Source organism: Planococcus citri, chromosome 2 (assembly GCF_950023065.1).
Source record: "Planococcus citri chromosome 2, ihPlaCitr1.1, whole genome shotgun sequence".
NCBI classification, from domain to species: Eukaryota; Metazoa; Arthropoda; class Insecta; order Hemiptera; family Pseudococcidae; genus Planococcus; species Planococcus citri.
Window position 1 is genome coordinate 43,022,789 of NC_088678.1, and position 25,346 is coordinate 43,048,134.

General features: G+C 32.6%; 3 protein-coding genes across 5 annotated transcripts in view; 1 reads left to right on the top strand and 2 right to left on the bottom strand.

The window, feature by feature from the left end:
* fry (Protein furry) overlaps positions 1–25,346 on the top strand; it is a 154,730-nt gene that overhangs the window by 45,290 nt on the left and 84,094 nt on the right. The gene's annotated exons all lie outside the window — the stretch shown is intronic.
* CNMaR (CNMamide Receptor) overlaps positions 1–25,346 on the bottom strand; it is a 118,857-nt gene that overhangs the window by 34,307 nt on the left and 59,204 nt on the right. For all 3 annotated transcript variants that reach the window (XM_065350370.1, XM_065350371.1, XM_065350372.1), the window contains exon 2: positions 396–863. In XM_065350370.1, coding sequence (XP_065206442.1) covers positions 396–770 — 375 coding nt within the window. In that variant the 5' untranslated portion in view covers positions 771–863. The remainder of the gene's footprint in view (positions 1–395; positions 864–25,346) is intronic.
* Positions 774–7,269, bottom strand: LOC135838199 (uncharacterized). Its single transcript, XM_065353830.1, has 7 exons — positions 7,194–7,269; positions 6,951–7,129; positions 5,680–5,905; positions 4,924–5,604; positions 4,472–4,827; positions 3,680–3,928; positions 774–863 (listed from the first exon to the last, which is right to left on the bottom strand). Exons 1-7 carry the CDS (start codon positions 7,267–7,269, stop codon positions 774–776), a joined length of 1,857 nt encoding a protein of 618 aa, XP_065209902.1.

Sequence of the window (25,346 nt, forward strand, 5' to 3'; positions counted from 1 at the left end):
GTTTTATTATAGAAATGATGAAGGTTTTTTTCGAATTATTGATACCTATGTAAAGATCAAGTTTGCCAAATCCCATGTATACGACCATACGTATGTATTATATATTGCATTAGGTGGCGTTTCTGTTTACTCAGAGTGTGAAAAACTAGTAAAGCTGGTGTCGATGTCGTATATTTAACGGCCAAAGGAACAAATAATATACTTATTTTATCTATTTTCATAAAATGCTTTCATGGGTGGTAATTTGAAATATTACTTTAGAGTTCAATATTTTTTTCATACTTTGGTTTGCTGCGAATTTGCTTGAAACCAGATTACCGCAAGGGATTCTTATTAGATCGAATTATATTCTAAAATCAATATCTCGAGTAGGTACGTCGTTTTAATATACTTACGTGCGAAAAGTAGATGGCCATTTGACAAAATCCAGCTTTATTGAATAATGGAACATGAACTAAATTGAGCCAAGTGACGAATTGAGCGATTAAAAAACCCGAATCACTGATGGCCAACGCGGCCAGGTAATATGAGGACGATAATTTCTTCAATTTGGTACCGAAGAAAACGAATACCGAAAGCGTATTTCCAACACAGCCCAATATAACCAATACGGGAGTATAGTAGAGTTGCAAAAATTGAAGTATAGCGACCGCTATGTTTTGTGATGCTTGTGCATATATGTTTTGTTCTTCATCTGATACCAGTGTGGTGTTGTGATTAGACTCGACATATGATTCGCAGTTGGTTCCATTCGTGCAACCGTTTATCATTATTTAGCTGACGAAGTAGGTTTTACAAGTATGATGTGTTTCATTATGCTGCCATTTTAACAATGGGTTCGGTTTCATTCTGCAGTCAGGTTTCTGCAACAAAAAGAATACGTGAAAATTATACATAGGTGTATTTTCAAATGAAACAAATACGGATGAAAAGTGATGGAAAATCCCCTCCCCATCCCTCCATTTCGGTCAAAATTTCAAAAAAAAAGTCCATCATGTGATATATCAATTGACATGTTTTTAGGGACGCTGAACTCGAATATGACTTCATTTTGTCGATTGGGTCTGTTGCAAGGTCTCTAGCCACCCCCTCTATTCTTCAAAATGGTGTCAACATTTAATTAAATGATCCTAGTCGTGCGACATATCGATTAATATATTTTCTAGAACGCTAAACACGAGTATGACGTTAATTTTTTGATTGAACCTCATTATTTACCCTCAGCACCCCCAAAACGGTCAACATCTTGTAAAAATCGTGTAGTAGGTACTCATTTGAATGGCCATTTTGAAGATCATGGTGATTTAAATTTTATTCGTTCGTTCAGATATCAACTAACATTCTCGTTAAACCCATTAGAAAATTGAAATTATCGAAGAACAAGTTTTAAAAAATGAACAAAATAGCACCTATAATGTGTACATATTACTTACGGATATAAAAAGGATGAACCGTTACTTGTGGTATTCTCATAAATACGAGTAAAAATAGGTATGTTTATGTATGTACCTATATACCTGTATGCGTCTACATGTACAGCTACCTACCTATTCATTCATAAAAATTAATGCATTTGAGAAAATTTCTGAACTCGTACTCTTAATATCATTGCATCGAGGATGTATATTTTATTTATAGTTTTTAATCACGATAATATTAGGTGCACGAGCAAATTCGAGAGGGTATTCGTGGTACGAAAATGAAAAAGAAAAAAGCATAAACTTGATCTGAAAATTACACCGAGTTCTTTCAAACGAGATCCCACCCCATCTACTCCCACGTAATATTTATACACGCTCCCAATTTCATCCAAATACGAGCACGCGGCTAAATTACTACCTATGCGTATTTACAATGAATATATTAAATTTCTAGCAAAATAATTCCGCTCTAAAATTAATTCGCGAAATTTTTTGCCGAGCGTATCGGATTTCTCGGCTATCTGTAGAATACCAGTATAACACAATGGTAGTTTATACGAGAAAATTTCGGACGCTGTAATGGTATTCTCGTGGGCCAAGCATCTAACAATAACTTTAACCATCATGTTTTCTAAATTCATAAGTTGAAAGATTTCCGCCGAAATGATGCTTTCCTTATCAGGGTGTGTTTCTTTTGCAAATTATTCCAAGAAAATTGTATTCTAAATGCGATATAGCATACGACACCCTATTTATACTCTTATACAAGACACCTACGTCCTACGACATGCAAATTACCCTCAAACGGAGTCTTCCTTAACGCATACGAAATCATTTTACCTCTTTTACAGCATTATTTACTTATTCGTTTCGATATCTTAAATACGTAAATGCCGAGGCCTTTTTTTATAGGCCTGTACCCACCTCTACACCAAATGTCAAATTATTTTTGAATATAGGTAGTTTTTTCCGCGTTGAAATATGATGTACCTTATATTAAGGGATAGCGAAGATGTATGCTTTTCTCGCATCAATTCGCGGGAAAATATTAGAAAAAGTTTGATAATTCGTGTGTGATGAGTTAAAAAAAAAAAAATCGATTCATTTTAATTTTGAAAAAGAAAACTAATTATCGATTACTTTTTTTTGGCGAATGCTTAAGGGACCAGATGCGTTGGTAATTAGGTAGTGGAATTTTTTACTCGATTTTGCTAACGTTCGTAGCCTCATATATTAGTAAACTCGTCGCTTCGATTCATCAATATTTTTTCATCACCAAACTCAAATTAAAAATTAATTTTATTTTAATTTAACTCCATACTGTACAGGAATCGAGTATGTGCTGTTTACTTTGGGAAAAGTTTGTTGTTCCTTTTATTTTAAAATTTTTGAAATCATGTAATGAGGTTTTAATTACTTTTTTTTTCAATCGAATTGATGTTTCGATAAGTTTTTTGTGCTTATTAAATCGCTTGATTAATGAAACTCCTTCGCTGAACTCTTCTCTTTTTTGATAAGAAGAAACTGTTTGATGAAATTTTTACGATGGTATGGGTTTAATGTATTGAGATTTATTTGAAAGCGAGTATTTTTTTTCTTTATTTATAGTACTCGTACCTATGGTATAAAAATTCATTACCTTGGCTATATTTTATAATCGAAATCCATTTATTTTCTACAAGCAAAATTACCCGCCCTTCGGGCAGGGAATATAAGTTAATATATGTATGAACTGGAGTAACCTTCAACTTATCAAACTGAGATTTAAAAATAAATTTAAAAAAAATATATTTCATTAGATCTTCAAATTACCTACATTATTTTTTAGAAAATTGTTTGACAATTTTAATATTTTGTTAGCCTAACATATTATCCATAGCTGGATTTCAAAAATGTTTCATTATACAACAATTATTTGACAACTCAAAAACATTATAGTTAGTTCATTGAGATTGAATGAAGATACCCATTACCCAATTTTATATTTATAATACTTCAGAATAAACGATATTTTTAGTAGAGCTTTCATTGCTTTGAATATAAAGATGACTTGCTTCACTCACACGCGATGCTGCGACATACAACTGTCCATGGGTAAAACATTTACTGCTAAGATCAACTCCAACTGTGTTAAAAGTTTGGCCCTGACTCTTATTAATTGTCAATGCAAAACACATTTTTAAGGGAAATTGCAATCTTTTAAAACTGATGGGCATACTACTGGGAATTAAAGGAATTCTAGGTAATAACACATTAACCCCAGCAGCAGTTCCTGTTAAAATTGTCGCTTCAATCAAATTTGGCATAAGACGGGTTGTAATCAAACGTGTGCCATTACATAGTCGGGGAGGATCCAGGTTACGCAATAGCATTATAGGAACACCAATTTTCAGCTTTAATTCGTATGGAGGTAATCCTGGAGGTGATAAGGAATTTAAAAATTCAATAGGATATGTTGTGGCATCTTCTTCTTGTGTTACCGAATCTATAGAATGATACACCATTTCCTAAAAAGAATATTGAATGTGATAAAATAATTCAAATTGGACTTGCAGTTATGATTCAATATTCACTGACTTGTCCCTCAATATTAGAAATTATTTCCTTATTGATTTCATCGACAATTGAGTTGAGAGGTGCTAAAATAGCTCTTTCTGACATGAACTCCAATGATTTAGTTGTTATTTGATCAATATTTGGCCAAACAGAATTAATTAAATCCTGTCTTGTCGTAAGAAGAGTAGCAAAGCATTCAATTTCAATATTTTCATGTTCATTTGGAAAAGTTCCATCACCAATCGAAAGTAACGTAGTTGCATAGTTTTGAGAAGATTCATTTAGTCTCATATTTTTTTTTAAAGCTGGTAATAACTGAACTTGAGGCCAAAGTTTACAATACTTCAATGAAGCATGAACAGTGTCAGCTCTTGTTCCTGCAATAAAAATATGATTCAAGTGTAATACAGATACCTATCTAATAGAATTTTCAATAAAAAAATACTTTGGTACATAATTTCTAAGTAAGTATTTGATTCACCTCGCTCAATAACCGGCAATGTTTGTCGGAAATCACCTGCCAATAAAACTGTAATTCCACCCATTAAAGTATCATCATCTCTAATATCACGAAGAGTTGTATCTATTGCTTGAAATATATTTTTATGAGACATTGAGCATTCGTCCCAGATTATCAGTTTGCAGTTTTTAATTAGTTTGGCAAGTCCAGATTGCTTAGAAATGTTACAACTTGTACAATTTACTAAATTCGTAGGAACTTTGAAAGTTGAATGAACAGTACGACCTCCTTTTAATAATGTAGCTGCAATGCCGGAGGATGCTACTGCTAAAGCGATTTCTTTTTCGCTCCGAATTTTAGCTAATAATAAATTCATTATAAATGTTTTGCCTAAGAATAAAAAAAAAAAAAAATGATATCAATAATTCAGAATAAAATGAGAAAATTATTAAATACTACCTATAGTAAAACATGAATTATAGATACCTGTTCCACCAGGAGCATCTAAATAGAAAACAGATTTTTCATTTTGGAGTACACTTTTCAACACAGCAGAATACACATTTTTCTGATCTTCATTCAACATTGGTTCAAATTTACGGACATATTCATTCATTGCATTTACATCATAATTTACTTCTCGAAGATAATCTATTGATATTTCTAAATTTTCCTCCTTTGGTTCTGGTAATCCAAAATTAGATAATTTTTTTCCATTGGACATGATACGTACTTGTTTACTTAATAATAATAAACATTCGTTAAAAATATCTTCGTTATAATCAAAATCAGGATAATGTCGGCGACAGTTATGCAAAATATCCTCAGCCATATCTCGTTTAAATCGTTCATATAAGTTTAACGAATCACTTGGTTCACAGTAACATATTATTAGAGCAAATAACTCCCTAATGTTTCTAGGATGTTTAGTCAAAACAGCATCTTGCATAGTGTTAATCCATTGATCATCATTTTCCAACAATCCTCTGGCATTACATGCTTCTTTATAATTTGCATAAGTTATTCCATCAAATGCTTTTAAATCCTGGAATGACGTTGGCCCTCTCACATGAAAAAGTAACATACGTAAATAAAAACAATCTGTTGAAGAAGGATGAACTGTATAAACACGTCCCAATGCGTTACTTTTAAAGTATCCTGGAAATTCTGATAAAATAAAATGTACAAATATTTTTTTTTTTAAATAGTTAATCAATAGGAAATACGTGATTTGTGCTATACCTTCTACAGGAACGCCTCGTTTTCTTTTTTTAAAAGTTTTCCTATCCCATGTAAAATAATTGGGAATTTCTTCGTATAATAGTGTTTTTGCAAATTCGTCATTGGCACATAGCTTAAAAAATTCAAGTAATGTAGTCGTTGGAGGATTGCTGGATTTATGTGCTGCATTTTTTTCATTAAAATATACACGTTGACCATTTTCAAGATGTACGGCTAAATGCACGATCTATTAATAAAATAGCATGTAATTATTAAAATAATTAAATTGTGAATAGAATTTGACTTTTGGAAAAAAGAAAATTAACCGGTGGTGAGTGATCATGGATCTGAAAACCAAAAATGCGCCAAAATGCTTCGCATGTACTGATGTAACGTCCATTGACAAATCTTTCTACTTCATTATATTTTAAAGATACAGTTGTTAAATCGCTTCCTTTACAAATATACTTGCAAATGTACTTTATTGCCTTGACAGAATGACAGAATTCAACATTGATATGAGCATTAAAGGAATGTGAAAGAACAGGATTATAAGGTACAATCCAAGAATTATCTATTTTGAAAGAGTTCAACTCTGTAGTAAGTCCTCCATCATCAGGACTACGTCGTCTGTATAGGGGGTAACCATCACAATCATGACGTGTTTCTGGAGTAAATGGTCTGGGATATCTATAATCAAATCATACTTTTTTGAAACATGTACAAAATTTCTTGAAAATCAAAAGTCTTTCAACTATCAAAAATTTTGAAAAATTGAAATTTTCTGTACAAATAGGTATTAAAAATGCTTCCTAAAAATTAAAATTCATTTTTAAATACAATTTCTTCAATTTTATTTTATTTTTTTAAAATGATTTTGTTAGAATTTATAACCACACTTCTTAAAATGGTTTTCATGTAGATAATTTCCTAATAGAATTTTCTTGAAAATTTTTTACTTGTTGAAAATTTTTGAAAATTCGAATTCTATGTACAAATAGGTATAAAAAATGCTTCCTAAAAATTAAAATTCATTTTCAAATAAAATTTCTTTAATTTTTTTTCAGTTGATTTGGTTAGAATTTATTACTGTACATCTTGAAATCATTTTCATGTAAATAATTTCCTAATAGAATGAAAATTTCAGAAAATTTGAATTTCATATACAAATAGGTATCTACTACCTACTAAGGATAAGATGAAATGTTTCCTACAAACCAAAAAATTGATTTAAAGTACATTTACCTACATAAACAAAAAAAAAATTACCGTTTACTACAACGATTATCTACCATGCAAGGAGCTTTTCTATTTAAATTTCCGCAAGGACCATGGACCATATGCCGTTTAACTATTTCAAATAATTTAGGGTTAAGATCAGGATCTGGTAACTCTGCACATATAATTTTATCAATTTCATCTGGTCTGATTTTGTTAACTAACCAAAGAAGAATATGGGCATGAGGTAAACCTGAAATTATCATGGAATTCATAAAACTATAACAATTTAATAAAATTATTTAGAGTCTAGGTACCTCTTTTTTGCCATTCTATAGAATACATGTAACTTTTAACAGGTCCAAAGATTTCTTTTTTTACTATGGCATCCATCTGTTGTGTAAGTTTTAACTTGAACACTCTTGAAACAACATCATAGCGATGGGATGGTTTTTGTGATGAAATAGCATTTGTAATTTCCTCCCAATTTGGATTGCATGTGAAGGTAATAAATAACTCTGAAGTACCAAATTTTCTCACGTACATTAGTCCATCTTGAGCTTTTTCACTCATATAGCGGGGGCCTCCTATGAACGACGATGGTAATACCACTAACTTCCCTATATCCTTGGAATTATCTGTATTTAATGAATCTTTTAAATGTGAATATTCTTCACATCTCAATTTTGATTGATTTAATTTGAAGTACAATAAGCGTTCTGCTTCAATTTTGGCAAACATGTCAACAACAAACAAATTCAAAAGATCACGCATCAATAAAATATAGTTACTTTCTTTTATCATCAAGCGATATTAATAATACTGCATTGCGGATAGTGAACTGGTTTCATTATTTTGTTTAAGGTAAATAGAATAACCATCAGTTCCATATGGGAATAATAAAGGATACTGAAGGGGATCGTACGACTGATGAGTTTCAGTTACCCTCTGGAGGATACCATTTCGTCCTGAAAATAAATACATTAGATCAGATAACTACCTACTTTAATTATTAAGACCAAAAAATTATTCATCATTGATTGCCTTCAATGATGATATCACGATTCCCACATTCTTCATCCTTCAACACAACCGCAATTTCGTTAATAGATGGAAGGTTCTTTCTACCTTTATGAACATTTTTTTCTCTACTTTCTTTGATCACCACTCTAATATCATCAATGTTATTGTTATTTAGTACTTTTTCATGGACAGTTTCCAATTCTTGTACGTAATGATTGTGTGAATGCAGTAAATTTTGAATTTGTTTCACTAATTCTAAGTCTATGTTTTTTGAGTTTTTCAAATAACTTTTTCGTAAGGCAGCTTCATCATCACTCTGGCCAATGAAGTAGATTTGTAAAAATTTAGCGGCATCATTATTATTTGGTAATAAGCTACCAATACGATGATACAACTGCCCACATATCTTAAAAGTAGGCATGTAGCCATCATGCACTTCTTCACATCCGATGGATGTCATAGCAAACATACTATTATATGACCGTATTTGTTGTAAGAATTTATCACTTCGTGTATCCGCTCCATTTATCAAATTCTGCAACAATGGGGGAAGCGGTTCCAAAGGTGGCAAAAAAACAGAGCCATTATGACAGCAAAATGATGCAGTTTCACCTTTCCACTTTTTAGCTCCACAAAATGGACAGCTGTATGTCAATTCACCGATTGCGCTATATTTTTCATAAGAGATATTAGGAAAATATTGGAAAGCAACTCTTTTTTCGGACTCCTGGGGAACATCATTATTATCCTTGTCGTATTTTCTTCTTTCCTTAGCTTTACGTTTAGTACTGATCGTTTTACAATCGCAATTGCGTTTTCTTCCGTTGGGCATCCTACTTTTTACAAAAATTTTTAATCAATACATTACCAAAGTATTATTTGCAGTGTCTTTATTTTTTATTAAAAAGTCATACAAAACTAAATTTTGTTTCAACATGTCTTTATTTTTTATTAAAAAGTCATACAAAACTAAATTTTGTTTCGACAATTCCACAATCAATATTATCAGGTAAGTATGATAAGTTTTATGTTCTGTTTACTATTTTATGATCGGAAATATTTGGCTGCGAAGCGAAAGTTCAAATATCTTCGCGGCGCGTGGCGTCATCTTTACGTCATCAAAACTATTATAACTTCAATAATAAACTCCTCATAGGTAGGGAAAACATTTTTTTTTTTTTTTTACTTCAAACATTTTACCAAAATTTCTACCAAAATGAAAAAATCAGTCCAATTTTGAAACGATCGACAAATTTTAAGCTCAGTTTAATATTTTGATTTTGTAAAATGCTTAGCAATTGTTAATATTCGGAAGTGAAATGAAGGCTCAAAGATATTCGTGACGTCATCAAAACTTTGAAGCTTAATTAGAGCTTTTTAAGGCCTCTAATCGCGAAAAAAATTTCAGTACAACCATCTGCGCATCACGCTGAACATTTTGAGTATTTTTTCAAAATTTTCCGTCCAGCCGTTTTGCAGTGATGGCGTGACAAAGAAAACACTCTTTCAATTTATTAAGTAGATTTTTTTTTACTTCAAACATTTTACCAAAATTTCTACCAAAATGAAAAAATCAGTCCAATTTTGAAACGATCGACAAATTTTAAGCTCAGTTTAATATTTTGATTTTGTAAAATGCTTAGCAATTGTTAATATTCGGAAGTGAAATGAAGGCTCAAAGATATTCGTGACGTCATCAAAACTTTGAAGCTTAATTAGAGCTTTTTAAGGCCTCTAATCGCGAAAAAAATTTCAGTACAACCATCTGCGCATCACGCTGAACATTTTGAGTATTTTTTCAAAATTTTCCGTCCAGCCGTTTTGCAGTGATGGCGTGACAAAGAAAACACTCTTTCAATTTATTAAGTAGATTCAATTTATTAAGTAGATAATCGACGAGGTTTCACGTTACAACGCTCGTATCTTCCGTATTTTTTCTTCTAAAAATACAAAAAAGGACATTGTTTTATTGTGTTTTTTTTCTCCATATAAGTCATTGACATTTTTTTTGTACCTTTTGCCAAACTGCTAATTTCTAGAGAAATAATAGATGCAATTAGATGTGTTTTTTAATGAGGAAAATAACCAAAGAAATAAAAATCAATTTTATTGCACCTTTTTCAAATTCTCAGATCATATCTACATACGTACTTGGCTTTTAGTTTTTGTCCCTATTCATCATGAAAAGTTGAACTTTCACCTTGAAAGTTTAATTTTGAGCATTTCGAATTTCAATAATTGATTTCAGATCTCCGATATTTATCCTAAACTGATTTCGTCATTTCGTAAGAAATCGCCAACACGTGGAAATTACCTGGATCACCCCCTTCCCCCTATTGAATCTGAAGAATTCAAGACAGAAATGATGCTGGTTATTTTATAGACCATTTTTAGTAACTCGCAGATAAAGTATCATTTTTTGCCGTACGTTAGTTGGTGTGAAATGAGCAGTTTCTTGCTCTTTATTATGAAGTTGTATTTACGGCAAACTGGTTAGGCAATTTTATTAACATGTATGAATTCTAATTAATTTTTGGAAGGCAGTGAAGTTGGCGAGATGATCGAAAGGAAACTCGTTTAAAAATTTAATGGAAGAAATTATTCAGCAAATAAAATGAAACGTTAATTCAAAAAAATTGTGAATTGTAGTCTCACTGAACCCCTTTTTTAAATCCAATATATCCCGAGTTCTGTTGTCATTTTTAAAATCTCAGACAACATTATCAAAGCACTCAAAGATTATTCTGACCTATACAAAAAACACCGACTATAATTTTGTAAACCTAAACGTAAAAGTATACAGTAGAATATAGGCAACGGAATCATTTAATAAAGTACGTGTAATAAAATTCCTGAAATTTTCCACCTTATCCCCATTAGTAATGGGTATAAACATATTATTGTGGAACGTCTCGAAGACGACACTGATACTTACAGTAGCTAAGAAATAACTCGACAAAGCTCTCAAAGCAACGTCATCTCTCATCTTGCGATCATTGATGTTACCCTTTGTTTTAGGCAATTACCCGGTGTGGTAGCGTTTTGATTTAGTTTTAAAACGACAAGCTCTTCGGCTTTTATCGAATTTAAAATGATGCGATGTGGTGGGAATTATAAAGGAAGTTTTTCGTCACCATATTTGATTAATATCGGATAAAAGCCACTAAAGACGGTTCTTAAGCAGGGAAAGTCTCGGAAAGAAAATCCCCCTAATAGGTAATGATACCGAATGCAAAGGTTTAGGTTTTTTCTCTATAAAAGCCAATGTGATTAATAGTCGTATTATACGAACCAAGGTAATTTCGTTTAAGCCTAAAATTTTGAAATGAATACTCAATCGTAAAGTATTTAAATTGATATTTAATGAGACGGTGTCTTGATTTGACTAACAAGGGAACCTCCCGAGGTGTCCGCCTTCGATTTGAACGAGACCGCGGAAAATTTCAGCTGCCTGAATTCATTTTCCGATTTTTGGCGAACGTTTGAGCGTACTTTTTTGCAAAAAAAAAAAAAAAAAAAAAAAAAAAGGCATATATCACTGAAAATGGTCAATTATCGGAAAATGAATTCAGGCAGCTGAAATTTTGGTTACGAGACCAGAGAGTTTTAAACCATGCTTTTTCTAAAAATCTTCCCTTGTAAGACTTTGGTGTGAATTTTTCATTCTTAGAATACCATCGAAGATAGAATTAGGTACCTAAGTTGAAAGTAAAATAAAAATCTACGGAATTCCATCGAATTACTGTTGAATAAAACTATGGAAATTATAGATAATTGTTGGAATTTTTTCGTCGCGTAATCACTGTTGATGAAATTGTCTGAGAAAACAACGTAAATATTAACCTCGTTCGAGTTTCTTCTTTTTGTAAAAAAAAAAGTGAAATAGCCGAAAGGTAACGAGGGTTTTTTGCTTCTTCATCTTCACAATACAGCGACGTCGACGTTAATAAAATTGCATAACGAAACGCCGTAAATATTGTTACTCGTTGAAAACGATAATGCTGCCTACTTGGTCCGCCGTAAATACGAGTGAAAAATTTAACCGAATTGTTGACTCGGGGTACAACATTTTAAAATTTTTCTGTTTTTTAATTAGAAAATAATTGAAATTTATTGCATTGTGTTTTGCGTAATATGTGGCGAAAAAAAAAACACTACAGGTTAAAGTCCTGGTGAAGTTTTGACGCGGTTGTAAAAAATATGTATATGTAGTGGTAAAATATAGTATGCGAGTTTTTTTTACTTTTATTTTCTAAATTTAAATTAGCGTAGCGTAAAAATCACTGAAACGAGTGTTACACTTATGATTTTTTGTTACTGACCCGTGACATGACTTTTTCTGCTTCGAGTAGAAATATTTAGAAAAAAAAACTAAATTACCCACAAATGAATAAATTAATATAATTCCATTTCGTATTTGAGTAATGGTAATATAGTAGTGTATTTTTTTATCAAAAGTTATAAAGGTTTGCCACTCGTAATAAAAATTTCGAGTACGTACTTTTCAAGTTTCGAAAATGATCGCATTACGAACCTGCTCAGGGTTGAAACCTCGGTGACGGAAAAAATTGCCATATCTGTGATGCATACAAAGTAGTCGTAGGTACGATAAAATATTACGCAGGGTGTAAATTTTTCGACTTTATAACCTTCGTTGACATTTATTTTATAGTTTTGAGAGCATATTTAAACGAGACTATAATCGAGTATGTTTACTGCGTCGAGTTATTTATCGAGCGTATTTTTTTAATGCAGTATTTTTCAAAATTATTCGTCGTGTGTTTGGAAAAAGAGCCGGAGGGAGGGATTTTTATAGATTAAGAAGAGTTTTATCTTCCAGGAAGATATAGCGTATAGTTGAATGATACGACGACGTTTTATTTTCAAATGAAAAAGTTGACGAATCGTATTTTTCAACTAAAAATTAACGATTGGAAATGTGCGGATTTCAGTACTTCGAAATTTAATGACCAATTTAAAAGGATATTTGAGCTTGTGTTCAAAATTTTTGGAATAGGAGGATGAAAATTGATATTAATTAGCATAAATTCAGCTGTAGAAGCGTCTAGAGTCACATCAGGACTAGGGTAAATGTCATTTTGCGTCCCTCTCTCTCCTCGATAAAAATCCACGTGAATTATTTTTTAAAAGTGAAAAGAAATTGAATTTCAGTTGCCAAAATTGATTTTCAAGTCTTCTCAGCGGGATTTCGAAAATTCATCGAAGCATCAAAATTTTGGTAGAGGCTTCAGTTTGGCTGGAAAGATGGAATTTTGGGTCTATGAAGTTGATATAAAATGAGAAACGTATTTTCATTGGAACCTATTTCAAAAATACTAAATATATTTTCTCTTTTAAAAATTTGCAGTACCTAACTACGAGTAAGTGTTTGATTTTATAAATAAAGTAGCTTTATCATTTTTTTTTTTTTTTTTTTGGAATTGAAAAATTCGCTTGGGACTTTGTCTGCTGATTTTCTTATTACCGAGATTTGTGTAGATGTGCTCTTGTCAAGTTTGGGATGTTTTTTCTGGAGTTCGCGTTCAGGATTTTTTCCTAAATGGGTTTCTTGCTCAAAAACAAGATCATTTTGAAAATTTATTGGTAGAGTTTTAAAATTGAATGCATTTCCTCAATTGAATAATCCAGATATCAGATGAGTATGAGTTTTACCTCTATTACGGAAATTTTTTAAAACGTAGCTATTTCGTCGGTTCAGTGAATTTTTATTCCGCATGAAATCGATCATGTATAACATAAAACTTTATTGTATGTACCTACATAAGTTTGAAATTCAATATGAAATTCAACTGGACAAGTTTCAGTATGTGTGCAGGGATGCGACGGGTATCGTATGTGAAATCTATCCTTCTGGCATTTTTTTCATTTTGACGTGCAAGTTGTGAAAAACATTTTTATCGCCTGTAATACCAAATGTACATTATATGTTACATGAAATGCCCTCTCTGCAATTGTACCTGCACATTTTTGAAAAACGTAAATTTGACGTCGAAACGGAACATTTATGATACTTTATTAAAGTGGTCTTCATATTAAAGTTTTGTTTTTTTATTGTTCCTTTTCCTGAAGTTATTAGTTATTGCGAATAATAATCTCATGTTTTTTCATCTCCTCTTCCTCCTTTCCCCCACCCCCGGTGTAAAAAGTGATACTGGAATCCCTCCCAAAAGTTGGAAAATAAATAAAAAAATTCCATTTAAAAAATCAAAAATGAAATGAAAAAAAAGTTGCCGAAATTTTCTATTTTTGTGAGCATCTTTTTTGTAAAATGAAAATAATTTCAACTAACTGAGCTTGTGAATGGGGATCCCTTGATATCCCCCCGAGGATTTACCATCTCCCAATCCCCGTATGATATTTTTTGTGGTAGATCTAAAACACCCTCCCCATGAACTGTTTCCGAGACTCTACCATTTCTCCCGTCCTAATTGTCGTACAAAAAAAATGTGAAATTGAGCGTTGAACAAATAAAAGGTTGAACTGTTTCGGTGGTAAAATCAACCACTGGCGATGAAACAGAGAAAGACTTCATTTTTGGCGATGGACCCTCCATAAAAAGATTAGCAAGGTGTCCGCAAGGTGAAATATTATTTGAAAAAATTATTTCATTTCTTGTGTTTTTTAATTTTTTTAGGACACCTTGTATACTATTGGTCTTGTAAAAATGTGATTTCCAATTTTGTTTCAAATTATTCAATTTTTGCCATATAAGGTAACGTTTGTACTCGATTTTACCATAAAATAAGGTAAAATATGTTGAATAATTTAGTAAAAATTCAATAATTCCTGACAGGATCCAAAAACTTGGAATTTATAGCACTTCGTGTGTTGTGTGTTTCAGTTCTTTCGATGTAGGTAGTAGGTAGAGGTGCCATATACTTGTACGTTGTACTTACACATCTAATGCCAGCAGCCGTGGGCATATAATCTTAAATCAAATAGTAGGTACACATTGGTTCCCAAACTTATGACGTAAATTTGAAGACAAATTCGTGACTAGAAGTTTGAAATGTCCAACGTTGAATTCTAACGCCTTTTCACCTCTTGTACTTTATTTTTTACTTTTCGAATGGTGGCCAGTTTTTGCATTCCTTTGTACCACTGTGACTGTATTAGCTGTCAAACACTTGTGTGGTATTGCTACCTTCCTTGTAGATTTTTTTGCTCACTGGGATCCCTGTATCTATAGTTTTCTCTGCAGGGAGCACAAATCAAAAAACTTCTATTCGATAGTTCTTTTTTTATGCGTCTTGGGTAAAGTTTGCTTTTCTCGTGTTTCAATTTCTTTCAATTGAGAAATCATATTTCACGTCATTTTCGATACATTGAACCATACGAGGCCGACGTAAAATATTCTTATAGTATCGAACAATTACAAAATTTCCTTCGTGTGCCGTAAAAATATTACTACTCGTAGTACGGTTTTCATGTACCTCGTATACGTATAAGCCGAGCTTTCTCGATACATTTACATTTATGGTAATGACGCGTGCTCACTTGCTCAGGCTACGAGAGTCACGTGCTACGCGAGCTCCATTCACTCAACAAATAGGAAATTTTGCCAAATCGCATAAACTTTTTTTGATTTGGTTGAAAATGCCTGGAAAATTCGTTCGAGTTTACATCGTGGTTAGATTATTTTTCGCTAAATTGGTTAATCCGATGATGAAAACTTCGGATTTTCTTTCATCGCCTGCGAAATGCGAATGATTGAAGGAAGAGGAAGAATTAACGATTTTGTAATGAAATAATTCTCATTGACGTCTTTTGTAATAAAATTATAAAATTAACATAATTTAAAATCACACTCGAATCTTTTCCACTTATTGAAATCGGGTTCATTTTCGATTCGATTAACTCAAGTAAGTAAGTAAAAGTTGGCTTTTGTCGAGTTGAAAATTTATTTAACAACTTGTGGGTTCATATAACGAAGTTTGCAGAATGTCAAATTTACATGTCTCATTTCTTCGATTTACTCAATTTCGCGGATGGCGCGATTATTTCAAAACGAATGAACCTTTTGAATGACGTAAAAAAAGAAGCACGAGGTTTCACGTACGTCGTAAGTCGTATTGTACGAGTTGTAAATTTATAAATCGTTCGCTTGCGAACAGTTTGGTTGAAAATTTTCCAATATTATATCTTCGGGAGACTAATGAATATAGCAAATGGGAAAAGGTCACGTTGATTTTAGACTTATCAACACAACCTAACCAGCATCGCCATCAAAACGATGACGCGTGTTAGTACTAAAATATCAACAAGGCTTAATTTCATTTACAAATGGGTCGAATTTTAGAATTTCCTATCAAAAAGCAAGGGTTGTTTGAGATATGGTTGGAAAACGATGTCATATCTATGCAAATACTCATCTACCAACGTAGTAGATACTCGTCTATAGTATAAATTTGATAAACTGTTGTATTTTTTAAACACGATTCATTGACTCGATTCAGGTTCTATCATTTTGGCAGCATCAAAGATATGTACATGTTTACAAACGTGAATGAAAACGAGTACCTCTCGAAGTCTCGACGAATTAGTCGACGAGCAATCTCACAAAAAGCTACAATTCTGTTTCGATTCTTAGCACGAAAATTCAATTACGTATAACAAATTTCATTCTAAATTAGAAATGAGCTGCGAACTCTCATGTCCTTAAAATATCGAATGACGATCTGCACGAGCTCATGAAGAAATACTTACATCATGACGTGATCTCTTTTCCAACACCCATCGTGCATATGAAAAATTTCTACTCGAAGCGAGATGATTGTTATTAAAAATTGCATACAAGAACTTTATTCTAAACAGATTAATTTCTATTCGCTGTAGCGTTTCGTCGACTCAATTTTACGACTGACGGGTCGCATATTAATTTTTATGTTTCTGAAATTCTAAATTGTTTTTTCAAATTTGTCAATATTTTATTTGAGCATTTGAGAATGAAAAGATGTAGCGAAGAAATCAAAAGTACAATGTGTTTTTCACGTATTAGAAAGTCGTAACTTTCAACATCCGAGAGATCCAAATTATTATTTGCTAAACTTTTAAAAAAGTCATTAAAAGACGATTTTAAAATAGGCAATTTGAGATTAGAAACAATGATGATAATTTTTTGCCAACTTCTGTTTTTTTAAACAGCTTCCGCATGATGGGCGAATTTCTTAATTTATTCTTAGAAGACCTCGATGAGAAAAGTTCGTATAAAAGGGAAGAGGTATTCTGTACTTGAATAAAATCGTAATAAGAGAAAAAAATGTCATACAAATTATCAAGTTGAAAATTTTTTCCCAGTTGGTGAGGGGGAGGGGAGGTAAAAATGAAAAAACCACCCACGTTCGTTTCCAGGTTCAAAATAAATTTTCTGGAAGACTAACAATTATTACGTCATTGCCAAGACATATTATTGGTTACAAAATATTTTTAGGAAAATTTGCAATTTCGGGTAATTTCGAGGCATGTACATATACATGGTCTATTATGGTGGATTGCGAAAGAAAACGTCAGAGGATTTTGACTAAATTCATTGGAGACCTTTACTTTGAGTTGAAAGTCACCCAGAAAAAATTTTAGCTCCGAAGGTGCTCCTGGAAGGGAGATATTGGTCCTCAAACAGGAAGCATTTTTGAAAAAAATCGTAGTTTTTTTCGCTCTAGCCCCTACTCAACCGGTTTCTGGAAAATTAGCCCAGGTCCAAAAGATAGTATTTGAGATTCTGCGTCGACCTTGGCCTTGCCATCAAAATCCAAGACCACTTTTACGGTTCTATTGAGCAGCTCAAAATTAGCAAATCGCTTATTAATGGATGAATTAGTACATTTGAGAAGATAAAAGGGGGCGTTTCTTGTTTTTTTAGATAATTTTGTATTTGTGAATTGTCATCTGTAGACTTCCTGCTTTACTCAAATGGGGGGAGGGGGGTAAAAATGTTTAAAAAATCCTACATAGCCTGCGACAAATAATTTTTAATATTTTTTTGAGGTAAGTACTGAATTCAAACCATCGAATTTTCAAAGAATTGAAAGCTTTAAATGAGTTCTAAGTATTATTTTGATAAAAATTCAAAAAAAAAAGTGTAGATAGTTGTAACAGTTTTGAAACCCAAAGCATCGAAATTTACTCATAGGGTTATTAAAGTCAAAATCATATCATGAACCAACTTTATAAGCTTCGAATCACGCGAAGTAGTCCTTTCCTTCCAACTCGACCGACTGAAGATAGGGGAAAGTGGTTACCTATAATACCTATACAGGTTAATAATTTGCAATGCAGATTTTGTATCCAATTTTTGGGGTTTTTATTCATAGTCTATGTGAATTTTGTTGAAATTTCTTCGAAGCATTAAAGTAGGTACCTACTTAAAAAATTCCAAGAACTCAAAAAATACCAATCCGTCACCGATACAGGCAACTTAGAAATAATTTAACATACTTTGGCTGTTTGGCAATATTGTAATTTGTTACCTACCCTTTTGAATATCGAATCAATGCCAACAGATTGTACCTACCTACCTACCTACCTACGTAATTTCATCACATAAGGTGGAAAATTCGTCTAAAAGCAAAGTTGGTATACCAATAACAATAACTGAAACTTATAAAATACTTTCGATTTACTATATAGCAAGATGCGTTTATAGTGCTCTCTCGATGATAAATAAAACTACATTTTCTCGAGCAATTTTTCCGCAATAAAATATCGGCAGAAGTAAACCAGCATAAAATTTCTAGCAGACGAAAACGATTAGGAGATGAAAGATGGGTTATTCAAGCCTAGTTTTTTTCTCAGACTTTCAAAAATCGAGTCAGCTTTTTAACCTCTTGGTTCGAATGACGTTTTCGAAGAATTTCATTTCGAGTAAAATTTTTCAATTGCTTTTCTAAAACAACGAGAAGTCTGATGTTGTAAACAAATAAGTACTGCAGAAAGAAAAGTGTATCTGTGGCAAGATATGCTATTCCCACGCATTTTATAGCCTTTAAATTTTTAGCAAGAGCGCATTTTTCGTCTTATACTTCGTAGATATCACGTCGCTGCAAAAAGGGGGGAAACGGGGGAAAAGGAACCCTTGGAAATAAAAAGCTTCGAAAATGTGAAAGCATCATTTAAATGCATCAAAAAACGCCGAAGGAAAACTCCGTTACTTTCATGTAAACAACGGATATCCTGATGGAGTTGGGAGAAGTAATAAATCACTTTGGTGGGCTTTTTTTCTTCCTTGTGTTATACCGCAAAAAACTAAAAAGGTCAGCGAAATCTTGACCAGATGTTCATACATGTATGTATAGTTATGTGCATGTGAGATATTCTAAACGTTCATTTTTTATCCTCTTCTTATACAAATGTCATCTCGACTATAGTTAAATAGAAAATGAGCTCGAGCTCGGTGTGTATATGAAACAAATACGTCATTGTTTGAATCACTGCTCGACATCACGTTATCTAGCAGAATAAGCTTTTGAGCAGGTAGCTATATAGGAAGAGGTATTTATTACATGCTTTTTTGGCACGTACAATTGTCGTTTGTTCATCGCAAACTTTCTGACAAGCTATTTAACGGTGTCAAATTAAATTAATTCCTCCAACAGTAATTAAAACAACGAGTTTGGAGAATTTTCGTTCGCAATTTAACCCCATATAATGCGTGAGAAATTAGCATTCGAGTTGATTTTTTTTTTAGCTATGAGCTTGATTCGAGTTGAATTTATTTACAAACATTGACGTTACTTTTTCAAGTGTCTGACGTTTGTCGATAGTGTTTCCTCGATGGCTTTGTATGCGATACGAATTCTTAAGTTGGTATCGATTAAACGTTTAATCTGTTCGATGCCCAAATTCGATTTGTTATGGGAGTATTTTCAAAAAATCAAATGAAAGACGTAACGACGCGAAATTTTGGGAATATTTTTCATTGAGCATCGGTTACAGTTGCTTGTGAGGTAGGTATGCATAATCGAAAGCCTGCTTGTAAATTTAAACCATATAGCGAATTGGTTTAAATTAAAAGTCAACTTTACTTTTGAGAAAACGTGTAATATCGTAGAAGTTGATTTGGGCGACGATTAAATCCTACCTACTCTTATACTACATACATGTACGCGAATAATGTTCACTCTGTTGTTTTAAACATGATGGCTGTTTTACCGAGAGTCGAGACTATAAAAACCAAGCGTGTGTTTTACCTTTCGACTATCATACAAGGTGTCCCTGGAGTGGCTTGGCCTATAAAGTTACCTTACATAATTCTTGCGAGGAGCAGAATAAAGATAATTTTTTCATTGGAATTGATGTGGAACAGACCTGATTAAAATATGAACAAATAAAAATTTTGATAATAGGTAAACTTAAATTTGTATTTTTGTGTTTGTCGAAATTTTTGATTAATGTTTTTTTTGGAATTTATTATAACGTTCCTGAGACACCTACTTATAACACTGCAGTTGCTTAAAAAACCATGACCCGTAAATCTTCGTCAATTTTGCAGCCTTATTTTAATGCAACATTCGCTCAACAACGGTAGAGTTTTGACGACATAAAATTTGAAATTTTTAGCTATATCGTGTAATTAAACTCACAGGTGAAAAGTTTCGTTACTTCAAAGCGATTCGAAAAATCGAACGCTTTGAAAACGAATCCCACGCCAATAAACAACTTTAAGAAGTAACTTTATCAACTTTTTGAAAATTTTTCATGTTACTTAGACATTTTTGTGACATCACGTTATAAGGTCGCGAGGATATAGAATAAAGGAAAATTGACGAAAATAAAGGATAAAATTAATAAAGTGAAAAACTACAGAAATAAAAAGGAATATTGGAAGAAAAAAATATATATTAGTGATTTAAAAGCTTCGTACTTTTTACAAATCTTATAAAATACTCGCTTCAAGCATTTAGAAGCTGGTAAAAGAATATTTAATAATTCTTAAATTCAATAGATAGGTATAGCCGTATAGGTATACCATTTCGAGTTATTAAAAAAAGAAAATATACAAATAAAAGTAAGTAAAAGGAAAAAAGGCTTCACGTCGCGTCGTGCCTGAAAGTTCGAACTTGAAATAAGAAAAATACTTACTTAAAAAATAAGAATAAAAAAAAGTTTTATAAGGAATTCAGTTGAGAAAATATCGACGGCAGCGAGAGAATTCGCTGTAACCTAAGTAGGAATTGATTTCATTGCTTCAATTTCATACACAAAATAGGTTTTCCAAAAGTAAATATTTGTGTATTTACTTTCACTTCAAATGGTCACATACTCTGTGTAACCGAGTTCGTTACAAAATACCAAAACTCTGCCGTCGTAATTTCAGCCCATAAAAATCAACAAAAACGTTTACGATGAAATACGTTCAATTTTGAAAACAAACATTGGACAGTAGTTGCGAAAAAATTTTACTATTGGATTAAATAATAAGAAAGAAAATTAGGACACGATATTACGAAATTGATATTTTTTGTTTGATCTCATGTATTAGAAATTATTCTCACTGAATGAATTCATCGCTTGGTGTATTCTTCATTATTGCGAAACAAGACATGAAAAAAAAATGTTTAAAATAAAATTTTTCCAATCAGATTTAAATTTTCTTTAAATGGCGACTCTCAAAAAAAGGGCCCAAGAGAAGCACGAAGAAGAGTACAAATTTCAAACCATCGAAAAAAACGTTGATAGATATGGTATAGTTATCGAATTGTAAGTTTTTTTTAAAAAACCAGTTTTGATTGAAAAATGGAGGCAACAAGGAAGGTGGAGGATGAAACTTGGTATTTTTAAAATGTTGAATGGATGTCGAAGTCGAGGTTCTCAGGGGCACTTGGATATTTCTTTTATGTTGACTGTTTTGTCTTGAAAGTAGGTATGTTGAAGTCTGGATTCTAAAGAAACTTGAATGAGAATTTTTTTTTGAATTTCCCAACCGTGAGCCTAATGAGAAATTGAATTGTGTGTGGTTTTTGACGATTTTCTCGATAGAAATGCTTTCGATTTTGCTTCATTGTTAATGTGTCATCTTTATGAAGTTGAATGGTGATATTGCAAAAGAACTCATTTAGACTGTTTACACAAGCACAACCGTACCTGTTGCATTTGTTTGAATTAAAACTATAAAATGTTGCTGATCTTGGTGTTTCACTTATTGCCTTTTAAATTACCATGCTGAGCCATGAGATGATTATCAATCCACTAATTTGTAATTTTGTTTTCTTATTCTTTGTTTCAGGTGAGTACAAACAAATTTTTGTCATGAGAGTAAGACAACATGATATTGATATACCTATAGTAAGTGATTCAATAATTTATTATTCATTTATTATAATTAGAACTTACCCATCGAAATTTTTCAACCAATTCTTCCAAAAATGATCCTATTCAGCTTATCCAGAAATTTACCATTTCTGCGCCAAAATTGTCAAAAATGCTTGCTTTTTCAAATACATATTTATAAAAATTTTCGCTTTTTAACAAAATAAGTAAAAAATAAAAATTTGTAATTTTTTTCGCGAAAAAACTCCCAAAAAGTGTTGATTTTTTTTTTCCAAAACTAGGGGGCTCCGCCCCCTGGCCGCTTCGCGGCCCAACCCCCGACTCGTTCCTCGGGCTGCGCCCTCGGAACTTCGCTTGGGGGGCTCCGCCCCCCAAACCCCCCTCATGGCCCGTCAACCATTCCTATCTGCGTGATAGAAGAAAACTTCTGGAAAAAATTGATATTTCATATTTTTTGATACTTGAGCTTTAAAATCTTATGTTCTATTGCACTGATAACTTTCTAACTTACTCTATCTTGTACAGAACGTAGCCTTGATCGTCTTCCATACCCCAAACACGTATGTCCTTATTCAACATTTCGAGTAAATTTGTAGGTAGATATGTACTTATTTTAAATACTAAAAACAATTTTTTCCAAGAGTTTTACAAATTTTTTTTTTATAACTTTTTTTCTATCGCATGGATAACTTTTTAAGCTACTCCATCTTGTAGAGAATTTTACGTAGATTATTTTCCTTACCTCAAACACCTATGTTCTCACTCAAAATTTCGTTTAAATTGTATTTTTTTTAAATAACACGTTTCTCAGCCCCATTTCAACAGATTTTGAAAATTTTTCAGTACGTTATGTATATCTTTATTAGGTATCCCCACAAAAATTTTCAACCCCCTCCCCTCATTATTTAACCCTCAAGATGGCGTTTTTTTCATTTTTTTTATGCATATTTATCAAGAATCAAGATTGCGAGGTACAGTTTTAGAAACACGTTTTTTGGATGTAATTTTGACCCCAAAACGTCATGTACTTTTTTCGACATTTTTTCAATGGTGCGGCGTGCTGAAAAGTTGGAAAAATGTGTCTTAAGGGGGGGGGGGGGGGGGGTGAAATGGGAATTTTGGCAAATATATAAATATCAATGAGTAGGGTGTCGTTTTCTTATGATACGGTACCGCTGGGCACGAATAATGACGTCAGATTTTCTGCTACACTCACATAGGCCCTGGGAAGCCATCAGCCTTAGTGATGTTATGAGCATATGCTCACCGAGCAAATTCGCGAAATATGCGTGAAGAAAAAAGCATGTGACATATCAAAATACACGCCAGAGGACGCTATTAATAAATAAACTGATAAAAACGCTATCAACTCAACTCACCTCCTCGAAGTCAGAAAATTAAATGATTTGAGCCGTTTTTAATTTTATTCCATAACAATTTCTCGGTAAAGACTGAAAAGTGATGAATTTTGGTTTCATTTGATTCCCAACGTTTAAAATATTTGAAAAAGTTGTCCTTCACTCCAGAAAGTTCTGCTGTTTTCCTCTTTTTTACATGACGTCCTGTTTGTTTGACACTTTGTAGTCTACTAACTTCTTCTATTTTTTTAATCATGAAACAAAATTTGAGACACTCCCTTCTGAAAAATATTGAAGTACCTATTTTTAAGAGGAAATGATTTGTTTTTTCATATTTTAAATAACAATTTTTGTACTTCCCATTTATTCTTTTTTTTCTTCTTATCATTTTTTTTTAAAATATGAATTTCTAATAATTTTCTGTCAAGTGATGATGAAATCAAAGTAAGTTTATTTTTCAAATATTAAAAATTGAGGGGGGTTTAGGGCTCCGGAGGGGCTGTGTGAGTGTAAAACAAAATCTGACGTCATATTCGTGCCCAGCGGTACCGAATCATAAGAAAACGACACCCTACTCATTGATACATATTTATATTTGCCAAAATTCCCATTTCACCCCCCCCCCTTAAGACACATTTTTCCAACTTTTCAGCACGCCGCACCATTGAAAAAATGTCGAAAAAAGTACATGACGTTTTGGGGTCAAAATTACATCCAAAAAACGCGTTTCTAAAACTGTACCTCGCAATCTTGATTCTTGATATGCATAAAAAAATGAAAAAAAAAACGCAATCTTGAGGGTTAAATAATGAGGGGAGGGGGTTGAAAATTTTTGTGGGGAAACCTTATAAAGATATACATAACGTACTGAAAAATTTTCAAAATCTGTTGAAATGGGTCTGAGAAACGTGTTATTGAAGTTTCAGAAAAGTGGGGTTCCCCAAAAAGGGGAAGGGGTGTGGATCTGAAACTTTCCACGCGGAAGTTTCTCAATGGTACCTACCTTCCATGCTAATATCAACTCGAACGTTTTCGGGGACCATTTAACCCCTCTTAGGCGCGTATAGCCTTTATGTATTTTTCAGAAAACCTCCCTCATTTAAATGGTTGCCATGTGACCGTAAAGAAGCGTAGTTTTTTTCTTTCAACAACTAAAGCAAAATCTATGTAAGATGAAATTAAATATATAGCATTGCGAAGTAAAGTTCTGTACAAAGTAGGGTGGGTTTAAATGTCATCTGCGTGATAGAAGAAAACTTCTGGAAAAAATTGATATTTCATATTTTTTTGTACTTGAGCTTTAAAATCTTGTTTTCTATTGCACTTTCAAACATACCTAATTTTGTAGAGAATTTTACTTTCCTTACATTTTTTTTTCCTTTATAAAAACAAAAAAAATCAGTGCTTGTGACGTCAGCTCTAACAACCTAACATGCTTGAATGTAAGGCTCACCACTACAAACACAGTACTATGTTAGTACACGTCACGTTTCAATTCCACCACTCGAACATTTTCAGTGTATTTCAACTCTCACTACCAAAAACATACAGCATCTTCTTGTAAACGTCTTGTAAACGCCTTACTAACACATCTCTGACTTCCGAGTCGTTCGCTCTCGTCCGGAAGTTGTTTGACGGGTTTTGATTTTTTAATATAGAGAGAAGAGAGACATCAAAAAGTAAATTTGGGACTTTCCACCTCCCAAGCCTCATCTCCCAACCTCTACTGCAAAACTAACTCCAGATTCGAACTCTACGACCTCGGAAACATATCAATCGACATATTACACAATAATTGATGCA

Excerpts from the sequence above, each read along its gene's own strand:
- LOC135838199 (XM_065353830.1), bottom strand. The coding sequence starts at position 7,269 with ATGGATGCCATAGTAAAAAAAGAAATCTTTGGACCTGTTAAAAGTTAC. Across the intron at positions 7,130-7,193 it reads TATAGAATGGCAAAAAAGAG|GTTTACCTCATGCCCATATT; the intron begins GTACCTAGACTC and ends TGATAATTTCAG. Across the intron at positions 5,906-6,950 it reads ATAGAAAAGCTCCTTGCATG|ATCGTGCATTTAGCCGTACA; the intron begins GTAGATAATCGT and ends TTTTATTAATAG.